At 45.5% G+C, this 20,932-nt stretch overlaps 1 protein-coding gene across 1 annotated transcript in view; it reads right to left on the reverse strand.

The window, feature by feature from the left end:
* Nucleotides 1-20,932, reverse strand: part of nhsl2 (NHS-like 2) — a gene marked incomplete at its 5' end in the record, with an annotated part of 192,467 nt that overhangs the window by 21,347 nt on the left and 150,188 nt on the right. Inside the window, 2 exons of the mRNA XM_083789464.1 lie at nucleotides 12,383-12,659; nucleotides 15,624-15,775. Coding sequence (XP_083645590.1) covers nucleotides 12,383-12,659; nucleotides 15,624-15,775 — 429 coding nt within the window. The remainder of the gene's footprint in view (nucleotides 1-12,382; nucleotides 12,660-15,623; nucleotides 15,776-20,932) is intronic.

The raw sequence follows: 20,932 nt of genomic DNA on the forward strand, positions 1-20,932 counted from the left end.
ATAGGTTGCCTGTTGTCCTCTGTCTCGGCGAGACAAATGATAAACAGCGCTGTTCTTTCCGCGGCTGTGATTTATTGGCTGTTTTTCTTTCTTCTCCGCCCCTCTTCGGCGGTGATATCTGCTCTCGCCGCCCCCGGCCTTTAAGGATTGTCCCGCCGACATGGTGTCAGCTTTTATTTACTCGTTTGTCTGCCCGGTTCGGGGTACGTACCAGTGTTGTTTTTGGCAGCAAATTTCTATTTTAGTTTTAGTCGTTGTCTCTTGAATAGTTTTCACTTAGTTTTAGTCACATTTTAGTCACCTGGAATGTTCTAGTGTTTAGTCTAGTTTTAGTTGACTAAATGTCATACGATTTTAGTCGACTAAATCTACAGTTCAGTCAGACAACTCAAGGAGGATGTAAAATATATATTTATTGAATATGAGATCAATGCAATATGTTTATTATGGTTTGGCGATGTATTGGATCTGCTTTTTTAGGTACTCAGGTCAAGCGCATCAGTCCCAACCATAGGGACTCTGAATCCCCCGTACCTAAACAGCAGATCCAAAACGACAGGTGGTAGCTGGGGTGGAGGTGGGAGCGCACTTGTATACAGCAGCACGAGTATACAGTATAGCAGCAGCAGCAGCAGAATTGAGCGCAGGTTGTATGACAGCAGCACGCTGATACAACAGCAGTGTAAGCAAGCAAGAAGGCAGAGGAATGCAAACCTCTGGTTCAAGTAGCCGGTATGAGATGGGGTGAGCGTGTGATTGGCTGAGTGAATCATGTGGATGAGAGCTTGATGCTGCGGTGGCCCAATTAACGGCCGGCGCGCTGACTGAGGTTCCCTGACTGAACTTGCTCTGCGCATGTCTACGACAGGCGCAAATGCTCATTTGATTTAGTCGACTAAAATGTGTTTTGACAGGCCTTGATGTCGTTGTAATGACATATTTTACACTTTGGTTGCATGCTGAAAATAGCAGATCAACAATATTTGTTGACGAAATTGTCAGTAAATTTAGTCTTAGTTTTTATTTAGTTTTAGTCAGTGAAAAAAGGTAGTCGACGAACATTTTTCGTCTTAGTTTTAGTCGACAAAAACAACACTGGTACGTATGCGCACGGCTCACTTCCTGCCCGCTCCGTGCGCTCTCTGAATGGCACTTCCTCTTGTTCCATGTGGATCTGACCGTCACTCAGTGTTGTTCCATGTGGATCTGACCGTCACTCAGTGTTGTTCCATGTGGATCTGACCGTCACTCAGTGTTGTTCCATGTGGATCTGACAGTCACTCAGTGTTGTTCCATGTGGATCTGACCCTCACTCAGTGTTGTTCCATGTGGATCTGACCCTCACTCAGTGTTGTTCCATGTGGATCTGACCGTCACTCAGTGTTGTTCCATGTGGATCTGACCGTCACCCAGTGTTGTTCCATGTGGATCTGACCGTCACCCAGTGTTGTTCCATGTGGATCTGACCGTCACCCAGTGTTGTTCCATGTGGATCTGACCGTCACTCAGTGTTGTTCCATGTGGATCTGACCGTCACTCAGTGTTGTTCCATGTGGATCTGACCGTCACCCAGTGTTGTTCCATGTGGATCTGACCGTCACTCAGTGTTGTTCCATGTGGATCTGACCGTCACCCAGTGTTGTTCCATGTGGATCTGACCGTCACTCAGTGTTGTTCCATGTGGATCTGACCGTCACTCAGTGTTGTTCTCCTCGACTAAAACTAAGAGGAAAAATGTCCGTCGACTATACCTTTTTTCACTGACGAAAGCTAAATGGGAACTAAATGAAAACTAAGCTATGATATAAATGCTAAGACTAAATATATTATGGACAATTTCGTCAACAGATATAAACTAGACTAAAATGTAAGGAAGGGACTAGTGGACAAGAGATCCAGTATAAGTCATTTTACACTTGGTTGCATGCTGAGAATAGCCGATCTACAAGCTCACAACGCGTGTGAGTGTAAAAAAAACAGTCATTATGACGGCATCAAGGCCCGCCAAAACACATTTTAGCCGACTAAATAAACTATAGATTTTCAATTTTCGATAGATTTAGATTCTATAGTTGACTAAATCAACTATAGATTAATATCCTAGGATTTCTAAAATCCTAGGATATTTAGTCGACTAAAACTAGACTAACACGAAGACATTTCAGGTGACTAAAATGTGACTAAAACTAAATGAAAACTATTCAAGGGACTACTGTATGACTAAAATCAAAATTTTGCTGCCAAAAACAACACTGCTGTCTAATGTCTATGTTAGCATACAAACTACAACCGTTTAGGGGCTTCGGCAGGCCAGTGAGAACAAAACGACAACCGTCGCAGAGCGAAACAACTTCGGGTATAGTGCCTTTGCTGCCAACGTTCGGTTCGGCCAATTCTCACACCTGCAAGATGTTCTAACCAGCCCGAACACACCTCTATAGTAGTGTGCTGCATGGGTTTGCTGCCAGTTTTAGTCGTCTGTTCCAAACATTCTCAACCCCCCCCCCCCACCATACATATATCGGTATCGGCTAACGCAGAAAACGTGGTATAGGGATCGGATCGGTAACAAAAAAAGTGTATTTGGACATGTCTGTCTGTCTGTCTGTCTGTTTTTAAAAATCATATTTCAAAAGTCTATCAACTTTTGAAATATGGGAAATGAAATGCTTTAAATTAAATATTGACTTTAATATTAGCCCTTAATATTTCAGATGATATTTAATGTGAGTATTTCCCTACACAACATGCAGTAACTACGAGAAAAAAACACATTTTAAATACATTTTAAAGTGTTTCAACTGGTCGGCCAAATGAGATATATCGGCAAATAAGTGATATTACACAAATGGTACATCTGTCCTCAGTGTCCTGTCCTTGAGGTAATTGTTTATTGCCCCGAAATCCACAAAGGCTAATTTGACCGTCACCTTTGGGCATACACAAATACGTCGGTGTGACCCAAAAACGTACTGTATATAATTGCACTTTGGGGCTTTGCAGGGCAGTATAGTCGTGGGGAGGCGGGGTGGTCCTTGAGAATTGTTCAAAATACGCCAGCGGTACTCCAGACCAGAGTTCCATCAGGCTTCGTACACACATAAAGAACAACTGTGCTGTGCTCTGCCTGTGTTTCATGGCCGCCCCGATGCTTTTCCAATGGAAGTCACGTGGTTTGACCAAACACTTGTGTTTGATTGCCCCCCCCCCCCCCCCTCCCCCCATCAAACCACGTGAAAAGCATTGAGGCGGTCATGAAACACGAGACAGCACAGCACAGAGCATGTTCGTCTGATATGTGTGTATACGAAGCCACAGTGAACATGTGGAAGAAGCACCGCTCCGAGCAGACCAACATAACGGCAGCCTGTTAGAGTGTGGCTTTCTCCCTCCCCTGGCAGCCATTCTGCATTCTCATCTCCGGCTCTGCGCCGCCCCCCCCAACGCCGTCGCCTCCCATCGGGCAACATGAATAATGATCACACGACGCAGAGCATTGCATTATGGAGTCACACGTTACAAAACGCTTTGACTGAACTGTCGAGAAGGCGCCGCTCTTCATCACGTTTTAACCCGGGCAGATTCCTATACGAGAACATTAAACCGTTTAAGACCTACCTATCGATTCTACAAATGTCTTCTAAATCCTGACAGTTCTGTGGAAAAACCCATGTTTCTATGTCAGTTGTGTTCAAAAGGTTTCATGTCAAGGACCCCCAAAAATATATGTAATTGGCCCCCATCTGAAAATATGTTGTTCCAGCTAGGGACCTCCCCAGAATCAAAGATTTGAGTTAAAAAAAAGTTCACTCTTAAGGAATATATATTCAAAGATTTGTGCGTCATTTTCACAATAAATAAAAAAAATAGCAGACCTACAAGCTTGTAGCGTGCCACTCGGTGGCGCGCTATGAGCTTGTAGATCTGCTATTTTCCAATAGCTAAATTATAACAATGTTTAAACACTAAAAGGGGTTTTAAAGACAGAAGAAAGAAAAAGCGTTCCTTCTCCAGACACAACATGCTGTACAAATGAACACTAGCTTGGGGGAGAAGTTCTTGGTGACGGCGCGCACGTTGTGCTACGAATGTACACAAAATGGTTCCTTTCAGGCTATAGTTTGTTTTGCAGCATACAAACAGGTGCTTCTTTGTAGGTTGAGTTGAACGGCATATTTAGCACAACAAAAGAGTGTTCATTGGAATGAAACCTTGAATGTGTGCCAAATCTTAATGAGGCTTTTTCTCTCATGTGTTTGTATGTGGATATAAGGGACCACGGTGGAGTCTGTGTTGATTATATTATGTATGTCACTGCAGAAACCTCTTATCTCCGTATTCTTACTTTTTGTGTTTTTTCATAAATGACCACCGACTTGATCTTATACTTCAGAGTCTCTTAAAGATGGAGTGCCACAATTTCTGTATTTTTCCAGTTTTCCAGAGGTGACAGTACTTCATTAGACACCCTGGAGTCGTTCTTATGTGCAATGGTGCATTGACTTTGTATTTAGGGTTTCTTCCTGGAGGCTGAACCCTTGACAGTCAAACGAGCCAGTGAATTAAACAGTAATATTGTGACATCACACTATCAGCCCCTCCCCTAACCCCTCCCCCTTTGTCATACAACTACAGCTGTGGGCGCGGCTTCAGTTCAGGTGGATCACCACCCATCAGGCAAACCAGGCATACTTAATGAACTGGTGGGCGTGTCCACATACAAGCATGATTTTAACAAATACTGTACACTTTTTGGAAAACGTTTTACCTCCTTATATTATAATTAATACCTGATGATCATGTTTTAGGGTGAAAAAAAAATGTGGCACTCCATCTTTAAAGCATCAAAAGCAAACATGGCTGGCAAAGCGTCTCGCGACACGTCTCGCGACACGTCTCGCGACACGTCTCGCAAAGTGTCTCGCAATGTGTCTCGCAACGGTTTCTGTCTGCCCTCACTTGACTTTAATTGAATGCCTGCGAGTGTGGTTTTGTTCACACACTTTTTTTTGCATTTTCCCTGCTATATGCACATGAATAAATCAGTGGCTTAGCCATATCTGGAGTTCAGTTCTTCACTGGAGGCAGAGCTGGGGCTGCTATTAAAACTGTCAGCTCTGTAGACTCCCTGCTGTCTGTCTGTCTGTCTGTCTATCTATCTGTGTGTGTGTGTGGGTAAGCGCTGATGTAGCGTATACTGTAAGTCCCCCTTCTCTCTGATTGTCTTGCTGTTGGTAGCCATGCAGACAGACAGACAGACAGGCAGGAGGGGCTTATAGCGTCCTTGCGTATTGGCCCCTGCCTCATGCGTTTCCATTAATAAAACACATATCCATCACGTTGCAGGGCTGCGTTTCGCACTCGACATGGAGCGATGACTCACTCACTGTAATGGTGCCATTCAGCATCAATCTAAGCCATTTCAAAAGAGATACGCTTTATAGTCTCTGGGGGCTCCGGATCTGTCTCATCAAGGTTATCACCGTTTGGAATGTTTCCTTGGTTTTCTTTTCTTTTTTAACTTTCTCTCTCTCTCTCTCTCTCTCTCTCTGTCCCTCTCTCTCTGTCTCTCTCTCTCTCTCTCTCTCTCTCTGTCCCTCTCTCTCTGTCCCTCTCTCTCTCTGTCTCTCACCCTGGACGATCCCTGGTCTCTCCCAGGGGGATTTCACGTGGATTCGGTTCAACAATGGACCCAAAAAGGATTTGTGCCGGTGGTGATGCTGAGAGAGAGAGAGACCCTGTTTAAACTCACATTCCAAAGGGGGAGCCAAAGAATCTTACGTTCAAAGCAAGCCACCGGCCACGGGATTATAATACCGAGGCAAGGTTGGAGATATTCCGTTTGATTATTCACACTATATCTGTGGAATCTGTCTGCATAACTCTCTCTCTCTTACTATCACGTTACGTGGGAAACGTTCACACGAGTGTCTGTCTGTCTGTCTGTCTGTCTGTCTGTCTGTCTGTCTGTCTGTCTGTCTGTCTGTCTGTCTGTCTGTCTGTCTGTCTGTCTGCCTGCCTGCCTGCCTGCCTGTCTGTCTGTCTGTCTTGAAGTGGACAGAAGGACAACACAGCTAGGGTAGTAGGGGGTGCATACTTAGTTTAGACTAGTGATTGGTTAGACATGGGTTAAGGTTAGGTTTAGGTGTGCTGCCCCGTGGGAGGTTATAGGTTTAGGGTGAGGGTTTGAGATAGGTTGTAGTTGTACAGGACTAATGACTGGTCTAACCAATGACTAGTCTAAACCAAAAAACTGTCACCGGGAATCAACACTATGAAGGCACCACTCACACCTGAGAGAAACAGCTCAGTCTCCTCGGTGTCTTCTGTCTTCTGCAATGCATTTTCAACGGGAGTTTCAACGTGGTTTGACGAGACCAGCTTGTCCCATGGGAGGAGGGAGGGAGGAGGGAAGACAACCAGGGGGACAAGCTTGTCTCGTCCAAACCACGTGACTCCCGTTGCGGGACAATGAATTGCGAGCCGTGCGACACACAGGAGACACCGAGGAGACAGCCGTCTCTTAGGTGCGAACGGCCCCTATAAGTGGATAGAAAGGACAACGCAGGAATCAACAGTGTTTAGTGGACAGAAAGGACAACGGCACGGCAGGCCGACGGAAGTGTGAGGATAACGTGGAGAGACACGGCCAGCGGTCATTAATTAACCCATTCTGACCTGAGATCAGATTCTAAAAAATGTCTTCTACATCCTGACGGTTTTCTGAAAAAGCTATGTTTCTACGTCAGTCGCTCTTCGATTTTTCAAAAATAGCAGAACTACAAGCTCGTAGCGCACCACTCGGTGGCGTGCTATGAGCTTGTAGATCTGCTATTTTTCAATAGCTAAAGAGTAACATGATGCCAACACCAAAAGGGGTTCCCACCCAAAATGGGTTAATGACAATAACAACAACAGGCGGTATACGTGGTCCAGTATACGCTCTCTGTATAATACCGGTTCCGTCAACGTTCCCATGACGATGATGCCCATTAAAAAAGCTCAGATCAGAGCGGAGAGGGACAAAATGTTCTCTCATTATGCTTTGTTGTCTCTTGTTCTCGTCTGTCTTGTCTGTCTGTCTGTCTGTCTGTCTGTCTGTCTGTCTGTCTGTCTGTCTGTCTGTCTGTCTGTCTGTCTGTCTGTCATTTCGGTGTTCCTTCAATCCTTCCACTGTCTTTTTCTCTAAGCCCACTGGCCGTGTGATTTGGTCTATAACTCATATAACTACATATGTAGTCTACCCCTCTCTCTCTCTCTCTCTCTCTGCAGTGGTTTTTTTTTTTTTGGGAGAAGGGAGGCAAGAAGAAGAGTGGTCGGTCGCCATGGCAACAGCTAGCTGGCGCCGGGTGCTAGGCTACCTGTTTGCTGTTCTAGTGATGGATAGAGAGAGAGACAGAGAGAGAGAGACTATGGGTAACAGCAGATCCTCTCTCATTCTCATCCTCCTTAGTGTCTCTCTGTGCATCTTTCACTCTTGTTGCTTTTGTTTTCCATGTGGCGCTTTCTCTCTTTTCTTCCTTCACTCTCAATGTTTCTCTATCTCTGATCCTTTTATAGAATGCTAGAAGTATAAAGTAGCATGGCTGACTTTCTACTACCACACACGCACGCACGCACGCGCGCGCGCGCACGCACACGCTAGCAGAGAGGGACGTTCGAGATATGAAAAAAAGGGAAACAAGGGAATGGCGAGAGAGGGGGAGGACTTGAGGAAGAAGTGCCGAGACGAGAGAGAGAGAGAGAGAGAGAGAGAGAGAGAGAGACTCCCAGTGACAAAGCAGTTGCTATGCCAGAAACCAGTATGAGCACGCACGCACGCACGCACGCACGCACGCACGCACGCACGCACGCACGCACGCACGCACGCACTCACGCACAAAGTAAACAAAGCACAGGAGCAGAGCTGTCAGTATGATGTCGGAAAAGATGACCACAGCATACCAACGAGGCTGTCAGAAGGCAGAACACACACACACACACGTGCGCACACAAACACACACATGCGCACACACAAGCGCGCACACACGCAGACTGCTGATGCAGAATGCGAGCCGTGCAGAAACATGATGTTTCTGCCTTTAAAGGCTTTAAAAGTGCTCTCGGGCTGGGACTATACTCTGTGTCTGACAAAACACCAACATGCTTTTTGACACCGGGGCTGCTAATGTCAAGCAGCAGAGTAGGATGTTTTTATAAAACTATCGTCTACGTACGGCGTGGCCGAGTGCTGGGTTTTTTTTTGCGTACGCAACATTTCCGAGTAATGCTCGACGGGAACCCCTTTGGGTGTTAGCGTGATGTTATGCTTTAGCTATTGGAAAATAGCAGATCTACAAGCACGAACTTGTAGGTCTGCTATTTTAGAAAAATCAAAGGACCACTGATGTATAGAAACTTAGCTTTTTTCAGAAAACTGTCTCTACTGATGTAGAAGACGTTTTTAGAATCTGATCTCGGGTCAGAATGGGTTAACTCATCCCCACGCACATTTCCGTGTGTCGTTGTCACCGCTGTTGTTGTTGTGTCGTATACTGGCTCACCTGCCAGCGAGGAGCCCCCACCGGTAGGATGTGTAGCGCCTCCGTATAACACTCCTCGCGCCCCAACTACTATCATTCGTTATTTCAGTGTGTGTTCGGAGTTGTAATATCGCATAAAAGAGTGCTTTGGAAAACAGCTCCTCTCAAATGGGGGGATGTGAGAGCAACGCTGAGATATTGCAGCAGAAATCTGGCGGTCTATAATCATTACATCTGCAGATGGGGCAAGTTTTTATACCGACAATCATTGCTTCTACGTTCTTTATCGTCCATTATACGGGCTCTGCAAAAAATAACCCACAGCAATAACCACGACTACTGGTGCAGATTACATCCTGTCGACAGGAAAATTACTGTCGTATATAGTGCTGAGATTATGGTGCATTTTCTTTAGACGTTGCACGGTTTTTTATTTTGTTTGTTTTGTCTGCGTGAAAAGTAAACTCTATATACCCGTCATTTTCAGAGGTTTGAATCTGCATTGTATAATATGGCTAACGTAGCTGTCACAAGTCCTGAAGATAAACACGGCATGCATGCGTCCGCCATCTAAAGCAGTCCTTCAAACGTTCTGTGCACAAGTTTGGTCAGTTGAGATCGCTTGCAAATTTGACCCTATAGCCTAGAGGAAGACTTTAAGGGCATTGACCCATTTAGACCTGATCTAATCTTTGAATATATACTCTTTCACTGCAAAGGATTTTAACTCTTCGGGGGGGGGGGTCCCTGAAACAACATATTTTCAGATGGGGGGTCTGCGACCAAATACATATCATTCTGGGGGGACCTAGACATGAAATAGTTTGCGAACCACTGACATAGGAGTGTTTCCTCCTCCGCGTCATCAGTGCCCATACCCGAGGCGGGGTTGGCGAAAGGGCCTTTCTGTGTGGAGCTTGCATGTTCTCCCCGTGTCCACTAGGGTAGGTAAGTAAGTAAGTAAGTAGCCTTGCCGAGCCATGGGGCCCATAGGGCAGGAGCCTATCTCCTGTTTCTGTAGCGTGAGGCAGCTTGATGTACAAGTACACCCCCTGGACATGACACTAGTATGTCGCAGGGACTCACCCCCAATCCAACCCTTGATGCTGAGTGTCAAGCAGGGAGGCACTGGGTCCCATTTTTAGAGTCTTTGGTATGACCCGGCCGGGGATTGAACCCCGATCTCCCAGTTTCAGGGCGGACACTTTAAACACAAGGCCACTGAGCTGGCCACTGACCTACCCTAGGGTAGGTAGTGGTACCCTCACAAAAAACATGCAGTAATCCTGGTCTCTAAACTGCCTCCCCCTGGCCAGCCGGGGCACCTGATGGAGGGGAAAGGAACTGGTTGGAATAACGTGTTCCTTACACGCGCTATGTCCGACCAGGGAAACTCCCAGCTGTCAGGTGTAAAGGAGCAACTTGGACACTCAAGCATGAAGGAAGCATGAGTTCAAGTCCGTTGCTCTCCCCATGTTGGCGGAGGGTGTGTAGAGCCCAGGATCACATTAGATAATTGACACAGGGGTGAAAAATGGGTTACAAAATTGTGGGATAAATAAAATTAGGAAAAAAAAGAAACTAATTTTTTTCCCGAAACCTGATGACATTTGTTAAAGGTATATTCAGTGATTTTACTTAATTCAAATATCACTTATTTTTTTGTTTTGTTGTGATAATCCTCTCTACTATAGAGTGTGCTGACCATATAAGGAGTTCCTCCCTGTCCCCAGTTAACCCCTGGGGGGGGGGTCAAAAAACCTTAGGTTTCGTTTTTGACTCTCTATCCTGATTGGATGAAAGGCTTTGGCCACCTAGCCAAAAACGAAACCTAAGGTTTTTTGAGTGAAATCACTGAATATACCTTTAACACTAGGAAGTCTGAGCAGCCGTTCTGACCGAATTTGAGATTTCAATGTTTATTTTCTCAGCCCATGGAGTCCAGAGAAAGTTCCCCTTGCATGACTTTGTCTAAATATTCGATTGAAATCATCTCTGTTTTTTTTTCCATTTGAAACGTTTTGTAAATATGATTTTAGGCATATATCTCTTACTCAGTCTAACTGTAATCGGCACAATCGACCGCCGTCACCCTTTCTTCCCCTTTTGTTTGCGCTGCTTGATAATGGTGACGTTAATGGTGATTCCCCGACATTTCCTTTTCACTTGATATCGTTTCGTAGAGAGCGCCTTATATAGCGCCTTATATACCAAATGAAAGCCCCAATTCCATAGTTTACATGGTATTTTGAATTTTTTTAAATGAGCAAAAAATGAGCGAGTTATGATCTAAAGAAAATGGGTGGAGAAAAAAAAAGAACACACAAACAGACAGCTGGAGACGGCATTGTTGTTGTTCAAGCCTGCATTCCATGTCCAACGAATTAAATCATATACGTTTGGCTGGTTAATTAACTTGGAATTTGTTTATTATTTTGATAAGATTATAGGAATATGAATACAATGATTATTATCATTGTTATTATTATTATTATTATTGAATGCTCGGTTAGACTCGACCCGACATTTACTTTCCATGAAGCGAGAACGCTTGCCGATGCGCGATACAAAATAAAAAGTGTGTGAAATAATTCCAACCAGATAGACCTCCCGAACCGCTAAATGTTTTGTCAGTCAAAATAACAGTTCTTTCTGCAAGCGACGTGGAACGTATGTAGGCCTGCTGCTGTGGATTAATTTGTTTCACAGCACAGCCTATTCTGGCATACAGGCTAAATATCGCCAGCTCTTTGTCAGTCAAAATAGTTCAGCCTGTCCGTCCTTCTTTATCTGTAAACTTTTCTGCAAGCGACCAGACCCGTGGAACTTTCCTTTTTCTCTCTCTCTCTCCCTCTCAGGGAAGCATGTAAATGTTCATGAATTCAATAACTGCACGATGTTATAAGCTGGGGTTTCTCCTCAACATGCAGTGCATTTCACGTGTGGAGTTTATTTTTTGTATCACCAGGCTGCAGGCTTTCTATTTAGTGTGCAAGGCTTACATCCGGTAAGCCACTGTATGCGCTGTTTTCCATACACAACACATACACGATCCGTATCCTCTCCTCACCGGATGTTGAATTCACAGTGCTAACGGCCGTATTCTGAACGATGTTTTTTATTAATTAAACTGATATAACAACATAACGTGGCTAATAATTGTTTATTTGGAATGTACTTTGGCTGGTAATTTAGGTAAATATAACGCGACTCACTTGTATAAGTAATTTACCGCGGACAGGCCGCATTTAATGCAATACATTGGCTTTAGTAATGTTGTTAGCTTATAATATTAGCAACTGTAAGCTAACGGCTGGAGGACTACGGACAATCCGGTCAATAACATCATTACACTTAAACATTAATACAATTATGTCATGTTTACATGCCTAGTCAAGCAGTCTGTACATCGCGTGTGGTCACATATATTAATTACATCGATAACACACAAGAAAAGACAAGTGATCTTGCTCTTTTGGAAGGAAAAAAAAACAACAGAAGGCAGCAACGCGACACTCTTCCATGGCTATGTTGCAATATAGCACTAACGGGCAACGGCAAAATATATCTTTTTCACATGTATTATTAGTTTTATACATTTTAGGAGTGAAAACATGTGTTTAGAAACATATATGATTTAATTTGTTGGAAATGGGATGCAGGCTTGAACAATGTCTTCTCCAGCTGGAGAGGGACGAGTGGGGGAGAGAGTGGCCAATCAAATCGCACCAAAAACACGGTCCCCCTGACCGTTCAGCCGACTGAGTAGTAGTGAAAATTTTTCAGCCTTCCTAGTGTTAAGAATGAGGTCAAACACCAACCAGCCGGCAAAGTGTGCGTCGCGTGCGTTATCATCATACCTGTGACGTCTAGCGGTATCACGTGGGCGGGCGTCGTCCGTCGTCCCAGGTGGTGCCAGCGAGGCTTGTCCGCCGTGGGGGGGGGTCCGGGTCCCGCCGCCGCCGTGGTGGGCGTGGTGGCGCTGCTGCTGCCGCCGCTGTTGTTACTGCTCCATGCCGCCACTAGGGGGCGGTCCGAGCCGCAGGGGGAGGGGGAGGGGGACGGGCTGGCCACGCCCCTCAGCCCGAAGACGGAGGACGAGGTGTCATCGTCGTCGTACAGCTGCTTGGAGGCGGGCTTTGAAGGAGGAGAGAGGAGTTGGATTGGTTGGTTGATTGACATTTTTTATTTCACGGTATGTAACACCAAAAGGGGTTCCCGCCCAAAATGGGTTTAACCCATTCTGACCTGAGGTCAGATTCATACGAGGTTTCCACTGGACACACACTGGTCTGATTAAGCCATTCTGACCTGAGATCAGATTAAAAAAATGTCAGTCGTTCAATTAAAAAAAAATAGCAGACCTACAAGCTCGTAGCGCGCCACTCGGTAGCGCGCTATGAGCTTGTAGATCTGCTATTTTTCAATAGCTAAAGCATAACATGATGCTAACACCAAAATGGGTTCCCGTTCAGAATGGGTTTAAAAGAGGAGAATGATGTGATTTAGAGAAGATGATCCATGACTCAGATGTCTGCTCAACTGGCTCAACTGCTTTCAAAGTTTGGATTTTGGATATTGCACTTACAATGTCGGTCGTCCGTCAAGACAAGATTTATATACAGAAAAGGCACGTCCCCGTCAAATTAACAAGCCAGGTTGAAGAACCAGTACAATATTCGACCAGTGGTAAATCACAGTCGCTGTCAGTGGCGTGCACAGACATTTAGAGGGGCAGGTGCTCAAGTGCAAAAAAGGGCACCTTGCGTTGCCTTAATAGTGTGAGATTTATAGATTTTGGGGCCTAAATAATGTATTAGAAGCTTTTTATCAAGAATTGATCAATGTCACCATGCATGGTCCACATACTGTACAGTACTGTACAGTAAATCTTGAATTTGTTTAAAAGAAAAAAACAGCAGCACACTTCTCCCACCTGTCTGGGGAAAAGCAAGCAATCCTAGAATTCAGTCAGAGAAATGCACGGTCTGGTGAAATCACCCTATAGACTTCGTTAAGTGAAGTGGTAAAGTTCGTCCAAATTCTGCAGAGAGCCAGTAGAACTATAGGCTATATAGCATCCAGCCTGGACGCTATATATTATATATTATATGGAGCGACAGTCCATTTGACAGCTCTGACTGCAGGCAAATAAGGGCCTCATTCGGTCCACACAGTGCAGCAGAAATCGCCTTCTGCTTTTCACATTAGAGAGAGAGAGAGAGGAGACTGAGAACGGTTCAGATCAGCGGAGAGAGTTCATGCAGGCTACAACCTTATATGTCCAAATACGACTTTGTTCATTGACACAAAAGGTGCTTAGATGGCTGCCAAGAATGAGAAAACGGCAATTTAATTCAGAGCAGAGGAGGAACTGTAGCACTGTGGGAAGGAAAGGTGGAAAGGTGTGGGCAGTGCATTAACAAACGTTTAAAAGAGGGAAAGAGTGGCCAGGGGCAGAAAGGGAGTTTGTTGCGTGGTGGAGGAGGAGGAGGAGGCCAGTGGGTTGGCAAACATTTTTAGCTCAATAAAAGAGAAACTAGAGAAGCAGAACGGCAAACATGAAAGTTGTTGACTTATTGTGATGGGATATGAGAGAGGTGGACAATGGGGAGGATATGATATTTATTTATTTGTTGAGCAGACGAGGAAGGTCTCGAGGAGGGTTAGCGTGTGCACGTTTTGTTGTATACGCGGAGGTGGAAGAAATACTGTATATATCAGTGTTTTTGTCAACTAAAACTAAGACGAAAAATGTCCGTCGACTACCTTTTTTCACTGACGGAAACTAAATGAAAACTAAGCTACGATGACTAAACTATAAGACTATATATAAGACTATACATAATATTGACAATTTCGTCGACAAATAAAAACTAGACTAAATGTTAGGAAGGGACTAGTGGAGAAGAGATCCAGTGTCCTTTTACACTTGGTTGCATGCTGAAAATAATATTTTCACAGCAAGTGGAAAATCAGCCATTGCGACTGCGGCATCAAGGCCCGCCAAAAATACATTTTAGTCGACTAAATCAACTGTAGATTTAGTCGACTAAAACTAAACTAACACTAACACATTCCTGGTGACTAAAATGTTACTAAAACTAAATGAAAACTATTCAAGAGACTATATAATATGACTAAAACTAAAATCAAAATTTGCTGCCAAAAAGAACACTGGTGGTTCCCAAACCTTTTCATATCAAGGACCCCCATGTGAAAAAGGTATGCCAGGGGCCCCGATAAGAGAAGATTTTCATGGCTCTAGCAGTGATTTTAAACCTGTTTAACTTAAAGGACCCCCAGTTTTTCATGCATTAGTCTACTGACCGACCCCCATTCAATACAATTTATTTTTTAAGTGGTGCAACCACTTCTACATCCAGCATGCAATGTCCATGTACCTGTGTACCTGTTTGTGATGTACCTGTGTACCTGTTTGTGATGTACCTGTGTACCTGTGTGAGCACGAGTGGTGTGCGCATGCGTGAAATTGGAACGAGAGAAGTATGTGACATGGCTGCCACCTGCTGGACGCAAACGATACAGAGAAGAAATTGGAACGATACAGAGAAGAAATTGGAACGATACAAATTGGAACGATACAGAGAACCAATAGACGGGAGTTGCACCACTTGGTTCACACTGGTGTGATTTTTTTTATATTTATATTGAAAAATCTATGTAAATTGAACTCTGAGAGTGTACAAATGGATTTGTATCAAAAGATAACTTATTTTTTACCCCTTTTAGCGCGCCTCATAGCGCGCCACCGAGTGGCGCGCTATGAGCTGTAAGGTCTGCTATTTTTGAAAAATCGACGACTGACATAGAAACATAGCTTTTTCAGAAAACTGTCAGGATGTAGAAGAACATTTTTAGAATCTGATCTCAGGTCAAAATGGGTTAAAGGAGTACTTCACAGAAGAAAAAAACACAACTTATTTCCTTCTCAATTTGGGGGTCCTTGACACACAAAAAAAAGCACTAAAGTAAAGCGACGCACGCTTGCACGCGTGTGACGTGCATGCGTGGTTCGTGCGTGGGTTTGCACGTGCGCGGGCGTTTGTGTGTGTGGCGTGAATGCGCGTGCGTGTGTACCAGGAAAATGAAGTCGGGTCTCTTGTTGCACAGGGACTCGGGCGAGCGGCTGCAGAGCGACGTGGACAGGTCGTCTGAGCTCTGCGAGGACGTGCAGGGATGTCTGAACGTCTGGCCCGTTAGCTTGGTGTCGTACAGCTGCTCCTCAAAGTCTGCCCGCAGGGGGGGAAAACACACACACACGGAAATTAGGTTTTTTATGACATTATTTAGCAGTTTTTTTCATGTAGACGATATGCAAAATGCAGCATGAAACACATACACACAGATATTTGGTAGACTTGAGTAACGGTAAAAGCTTTGCGGCATTAACATAACGCACGCACGCACACACAACATGACGACACGTGACAAAACCAGCGTGCATAAATGTACCAATTTGCATACAACAACACAGAAACCAAAACAACAAAAGACAAAACACTGCCCGCCCCCACCCCCCTGTCCTATACACACACGCACGCATACACACATGCACGAGTGCACAGTATACACATTTTGGCACGCACACACACACACGCACACGTTTTTGCGCACCCATGAGTAAAACATAAATAAATGAGTCAGAGCTAGTGCGAGTGTCTGCAGCACCAAAGTGACAACACACACACACACACACACACACACATGGTGTGTGTGTGTGTGTGCGCGCGCGCGCACGCGCGCGCGCGCGTGCGTGTGCGTGTGTGTGTGTGTGTGTGTGTGTGTGTGTGTGTGTGTGCATGGTGGAGAGCAGAGCTCTCTCGTTGCCAGAGCCTGCAGTCTCTGCACTCTGTCTCTGTGACAAACCTTGCAGCGCCGCTTCAGTTGTTTGTTAATCCTCTGCCATACGCACGGCCACCATTCCTCCTCTACCTCTCTCTCTCTCTTTCCCTCACTCTCTCTCTCACTCTCTCTAGTCTCTGTCTCTCTCTCCTTCTCTCTCACTCTCTCTCTCCTTCTCTCTCTCTCTCTCTGTCTCTACTTCACTGTGTACTTTTCTCCCCTCCCTCACCGTATCTCTTAGTCTCTTAGTCTTTCCCTTCGCCTCTCTCTCTCTCTCTCTCTGTCACTCTGTTACTTACTTACTGGTTCTCTCTCTCTCTCTCTCTCTCTCTCTCTCTCTCTGCTGCATGTGTCCCATTGGCTCCCTCTACTCTCTCTCTCTCTCTCTCTGGCAGCTCACAGGACTCTCCCTCAGGCCATTGTAAACAGATTCCTACACCCCCCCCCACACACACACACACACTCCCCCTTACTAGCCATTCCTTTGCCCCAATAGCCATTCCCCCCCAAACCCCCCCCCCCCTGTTTCTCCAAGCACTCAACCCTAAAGCCCTTCCATCCTCCCACACTCAACCAACTCCGCGCGCACACACACACACACACACACACACACACACACACACACACACACACACACACCTAGAGTCGCACTTAATACAGTCTGCAGGACAACACTGGCGAGTGTGTGTGTGTGTGTGTGACTGTGTGTGTGTGTGTGTGTGTGTGTGTGTGTGTGTGTGTTGGGGGGGTTGAACTTGTTCAACGGGACAATATGGATGCCTTTCTGGCGGAGTGCGGTTGCCTGGCGATACAAGGGGCGGGGTCGTAATGGGGTGGGGCGGGGGGGCCTTGTGGGGGGGGGGCGTTGACAATGGAACACTACTCCTGTCCAACAATGGGACCTGTCGTCCCCCCCCCCCCGTCCCCCCCCAGCCTCAGGGCAGGTTGGTTTGGGATGGAAACACGAGGTGAACGGTCCCCAGGTTTAACCTTTTCAGGGGGGTTTGGGTATGCCGAGCGCTACCCCCCCCCCCCATGGGCTTATACTGGGGGGAACCGAACCGGGAGGTTGCCGATGCCATCCCCCGGCTCCTTGTGGTGTCGAAGTGTCCTTGAGCAAGACATTTAACCTCTGACCGCTCCCGATGTGCAGGTTGTTGGCACCTCGCATGGTTTCCTCCGCCTTATAGGTGATGGCGTGTGTGTGTGTGTGTGTGTGTGTGTGTGTGTGTGTGTGTGTGAACGGGTGAATGTAATGCACGTTGTCCTGCTGCATTCACGCTTAACTTCCAACCATTCCTTTTCGGTGGAAGCCAGCGACGAGTAGACACAAAGACACATCCAACTTTGTTTGCAGACTAAAAAAGTTGAGCTGGTTTCAACTTCAGCTACACAAAGCTACGGTACTAAGCTCAAAATATGTGTAACTCTTTTTGATACATAGACAGTCATGGCAGTTCTGGAGGAGGAAAACTGTTGTTGTTTTTTATATCCAAAATGAGTTAATAGCACAGGCAGACTCTTCACATACATAGAGCATGTCTGAAATAAATGTCAGAGCTTAAATCGATGTAAATGTGAAATAAATGCATAGACATGTAGCTATAGGTGAACCTTTCAAGCTTGTTTTCTCAACTCGCTGTTTCTCTGCAGGACATTACTCTATAAGCCATATCTCCAAAACCGGTGGGCCAAACTGAACAACCAATATGTCGCGTAGCTTTGCGCCTTTGTATCTTTTGTATCTGCCAGTGTGAAGGCAGCATAAACGTTAGCAGTGCTACAGTATATATATAAATCGGCTACATTGAAAAATGAGGGCTTGCCCTCGACTGTATTATATTTCAGAGGTATAATTAAAGGTGACGATAGATACCTCATTCACGACGGTGCTATAGGGGCGCTATACGGTACATAAATGCACCGTTCGTTTAGCGAGCAATACATTGGAGTCGTGCGTGCTTTGCAGCCAAAAGTCACTGGTTGAAGTGGAGGCTGTCAAACCTGTACTACGGTGGTTTCACATAATGTTCTGCAAAGAGGACGTATAAGTACACTTACAGTAGTTAAGGCTGCTGGGAGCTACAGTAAAAACAAAACACCCCACCCCATATCTCTCACTAATCTACCCCCCCCCCCCCCCCAACCCCCCGAAATAATCAGATCAACGTGTCGCGGCATGTGGGCTGAATGTCGCTCGTGGGATACAGGATAAAAGTAAGACACACATGATCTACTGCAGTGGTTCCTTGAGAGAGTTCCAGGGGTCCCCAGATAGATGATAATCAGGAACCAAAATGGACCCTTTATGGATCTGTAACGCGGAAAGTGTACACATGGAACCAAATGGACTCTTATTTTGTACATTTGTACAATTAACATTGATTTAACAATACAAAATGGGGGTCTCAGAGATAGAAATGCCATTAAACGGAGGTCCGTACAGCCTATTGCCTATATCAAACTGAGGGTCGTTGGAATTAAAATGGTTGAGAATCACTGCTACAGCCGTAAAAATGTTCTCTTATGGGGGGTCCCTGGCATACAGTATCTATCTGTATGAAAATGTTCTCTTATGGGGGTCCCTGGCATACAGTATCTATCTGTATGGAAATGTTCTCTTATGGGGGTCCCTGGCATACAGTATCTATCTGTATGAAGATGTTCTCTTATGGGGGTCCCTGGCATACAGTATCTATCTGTATGAGATGTTCTCTTATGGGGGTCCCTGGCATACAGTATCTATCTGTATGCCTGATAAAGAACTCCATATATGGGCATAAAAGGGGCACAGACATAATATCTGGGTTGGGGCATGCATCTCCAACCAGTCAGTGCCCAACGGGGGCCGCTGTAGAGGTTTTTATAGTGATTCTCAACCCGTTTACTGTATATCTCTCTGAAAGCACTCTGACGACGATCAACCAGCATGTCACCACCAGGGCAAAACTGGTGGTGACACGGATCGGCTACTTTTGCAAAAAGGAAAAGAAATGATCACATAGTGATATTTGTCAGGTGAAAGAAGCACTGTCTCCGTTGTGTTCTCCTCATATTAGTCGCGGCCGTTGTTTGCGTTAGTTTCCGACGTTCCGTGCGTGGTTCAATGACTGCGTTTCATCGTGGTTTTGCATTGGCTGCGCTGCGCTGTTTCAACACGCGTTTGGTTTGAAGTTATATCGAGCACTATAGTTATAATCGATATACTCTTCCTTCCCCCGTCACCCCGTGAGTGTGACTGTGAGCATGCTTCATAAATAAACGAAAAATGCTTCCTAAATAAACTAAACTACTAAACTAAACTTCTCTGCTGCGTTGATCTGCAATGTATGTCTGCAGCCTGCGTTGATCTGCAATGTATGTCTGCAGCCTGCGTTGATCTGCAATGTATGTCTGCAGCCTGCGTTGCGTGGCTGCCCTGCAGGGATATTTGCCTCTCCCCTTCCCATTGGCTAGTCGAGGTAAAGCTTTGCCATTGCTTGCCGTCCCATTGACTAGAAGCAGCCAATCACGTCACCACGTCAGTATGACTATAGGGTGACGATGACGTCGTCGTCTACATTTCATGAGCTTTCACTAGTCAGGTTTCACCTTCCGGCTGAGGCGACGACACGGCGGTCATTCTCAAGCTGTTCATTTGCGGGCGATAAAGGCACACGCACACAGACACAGCTGTGCGTGAAGAAAAAATCACACCTGTGTGAACCAAGTGGTGCAACTCGCCTCTCCCCCCCCCCCCCCCACCCCCCCTCCCCCCCATCCTCCTCTCTCTCTCTCTCTCTCTCTCTCTCTCTCTCTCTCTCTCATTAGCAGGCAACAGTGCACGAAAGGAAAGGAAAGGAAAGGAAAGGAAAGGAAAGGAAAGGAACTATGTTTACCCAGGGTAACTGGACTAAGCTCAAGAACTTGTTTACAGCCACACCCTGCTCATAGAACATTTCATGGTAGGGGTTCAATGCCTTGCTCAAGGGCACTTCAGCGGTGGTCATTTTAACGTGCCGGTCCGGGGATACGAACTAGCGACCTTCCGATATCAAGACCGCTCCGCAAACCGTTCGGCCACCGCTGCCTCAGCACTGTCTCTCTCTCTCTGTTTCTGGCAAACAGCGCCCCTACTGGTACTCATTATATGATGCTCATTAATAAACACATAGTGAACACATAGTGAACACATAGGTGAACACATAGTGAACACATAGGTGAACACGGGAACACGGACATTGCTGTTCCTTGGAAAAATAAGATATAACTAGATACGCCTTCCTACTGTCTTAGGAGAGAGTGCGAGAGAGCAGTGCCGTCCCTACAGGGGGGCATTGGATTGGATGTTGTGCCCCTCCAGTCCAGATTGGCCAGTATAGTACCCTACCCTACCAATATGTTAATGTTTTACAAATGTTAAATCTATAAATTCTTCATGATTATTGTAAATAAATATGTGTTCAAATTAATTGAATATAGTTAATAGAAATGCAAGATAATATTTTAGACATTATAATGCTCAACCTATTTGTATTTGTTTGTTGTTGGTGATGCTGCATAAT

The sequence above is a fragment of the Protomyctophum parallelum genome, assembly GCF_964188405.1.
Source record: "Protomyctophum parallelum genome assembly, chromosome: 18".
In the NCBI taxonomy this organism is placed as follows: Eukaryota; Metazoa; Chordata; class Actinopteri; order Myctophiformes; family Myctophidae; genus Protomyctophum; species Protomyctophum parallelum.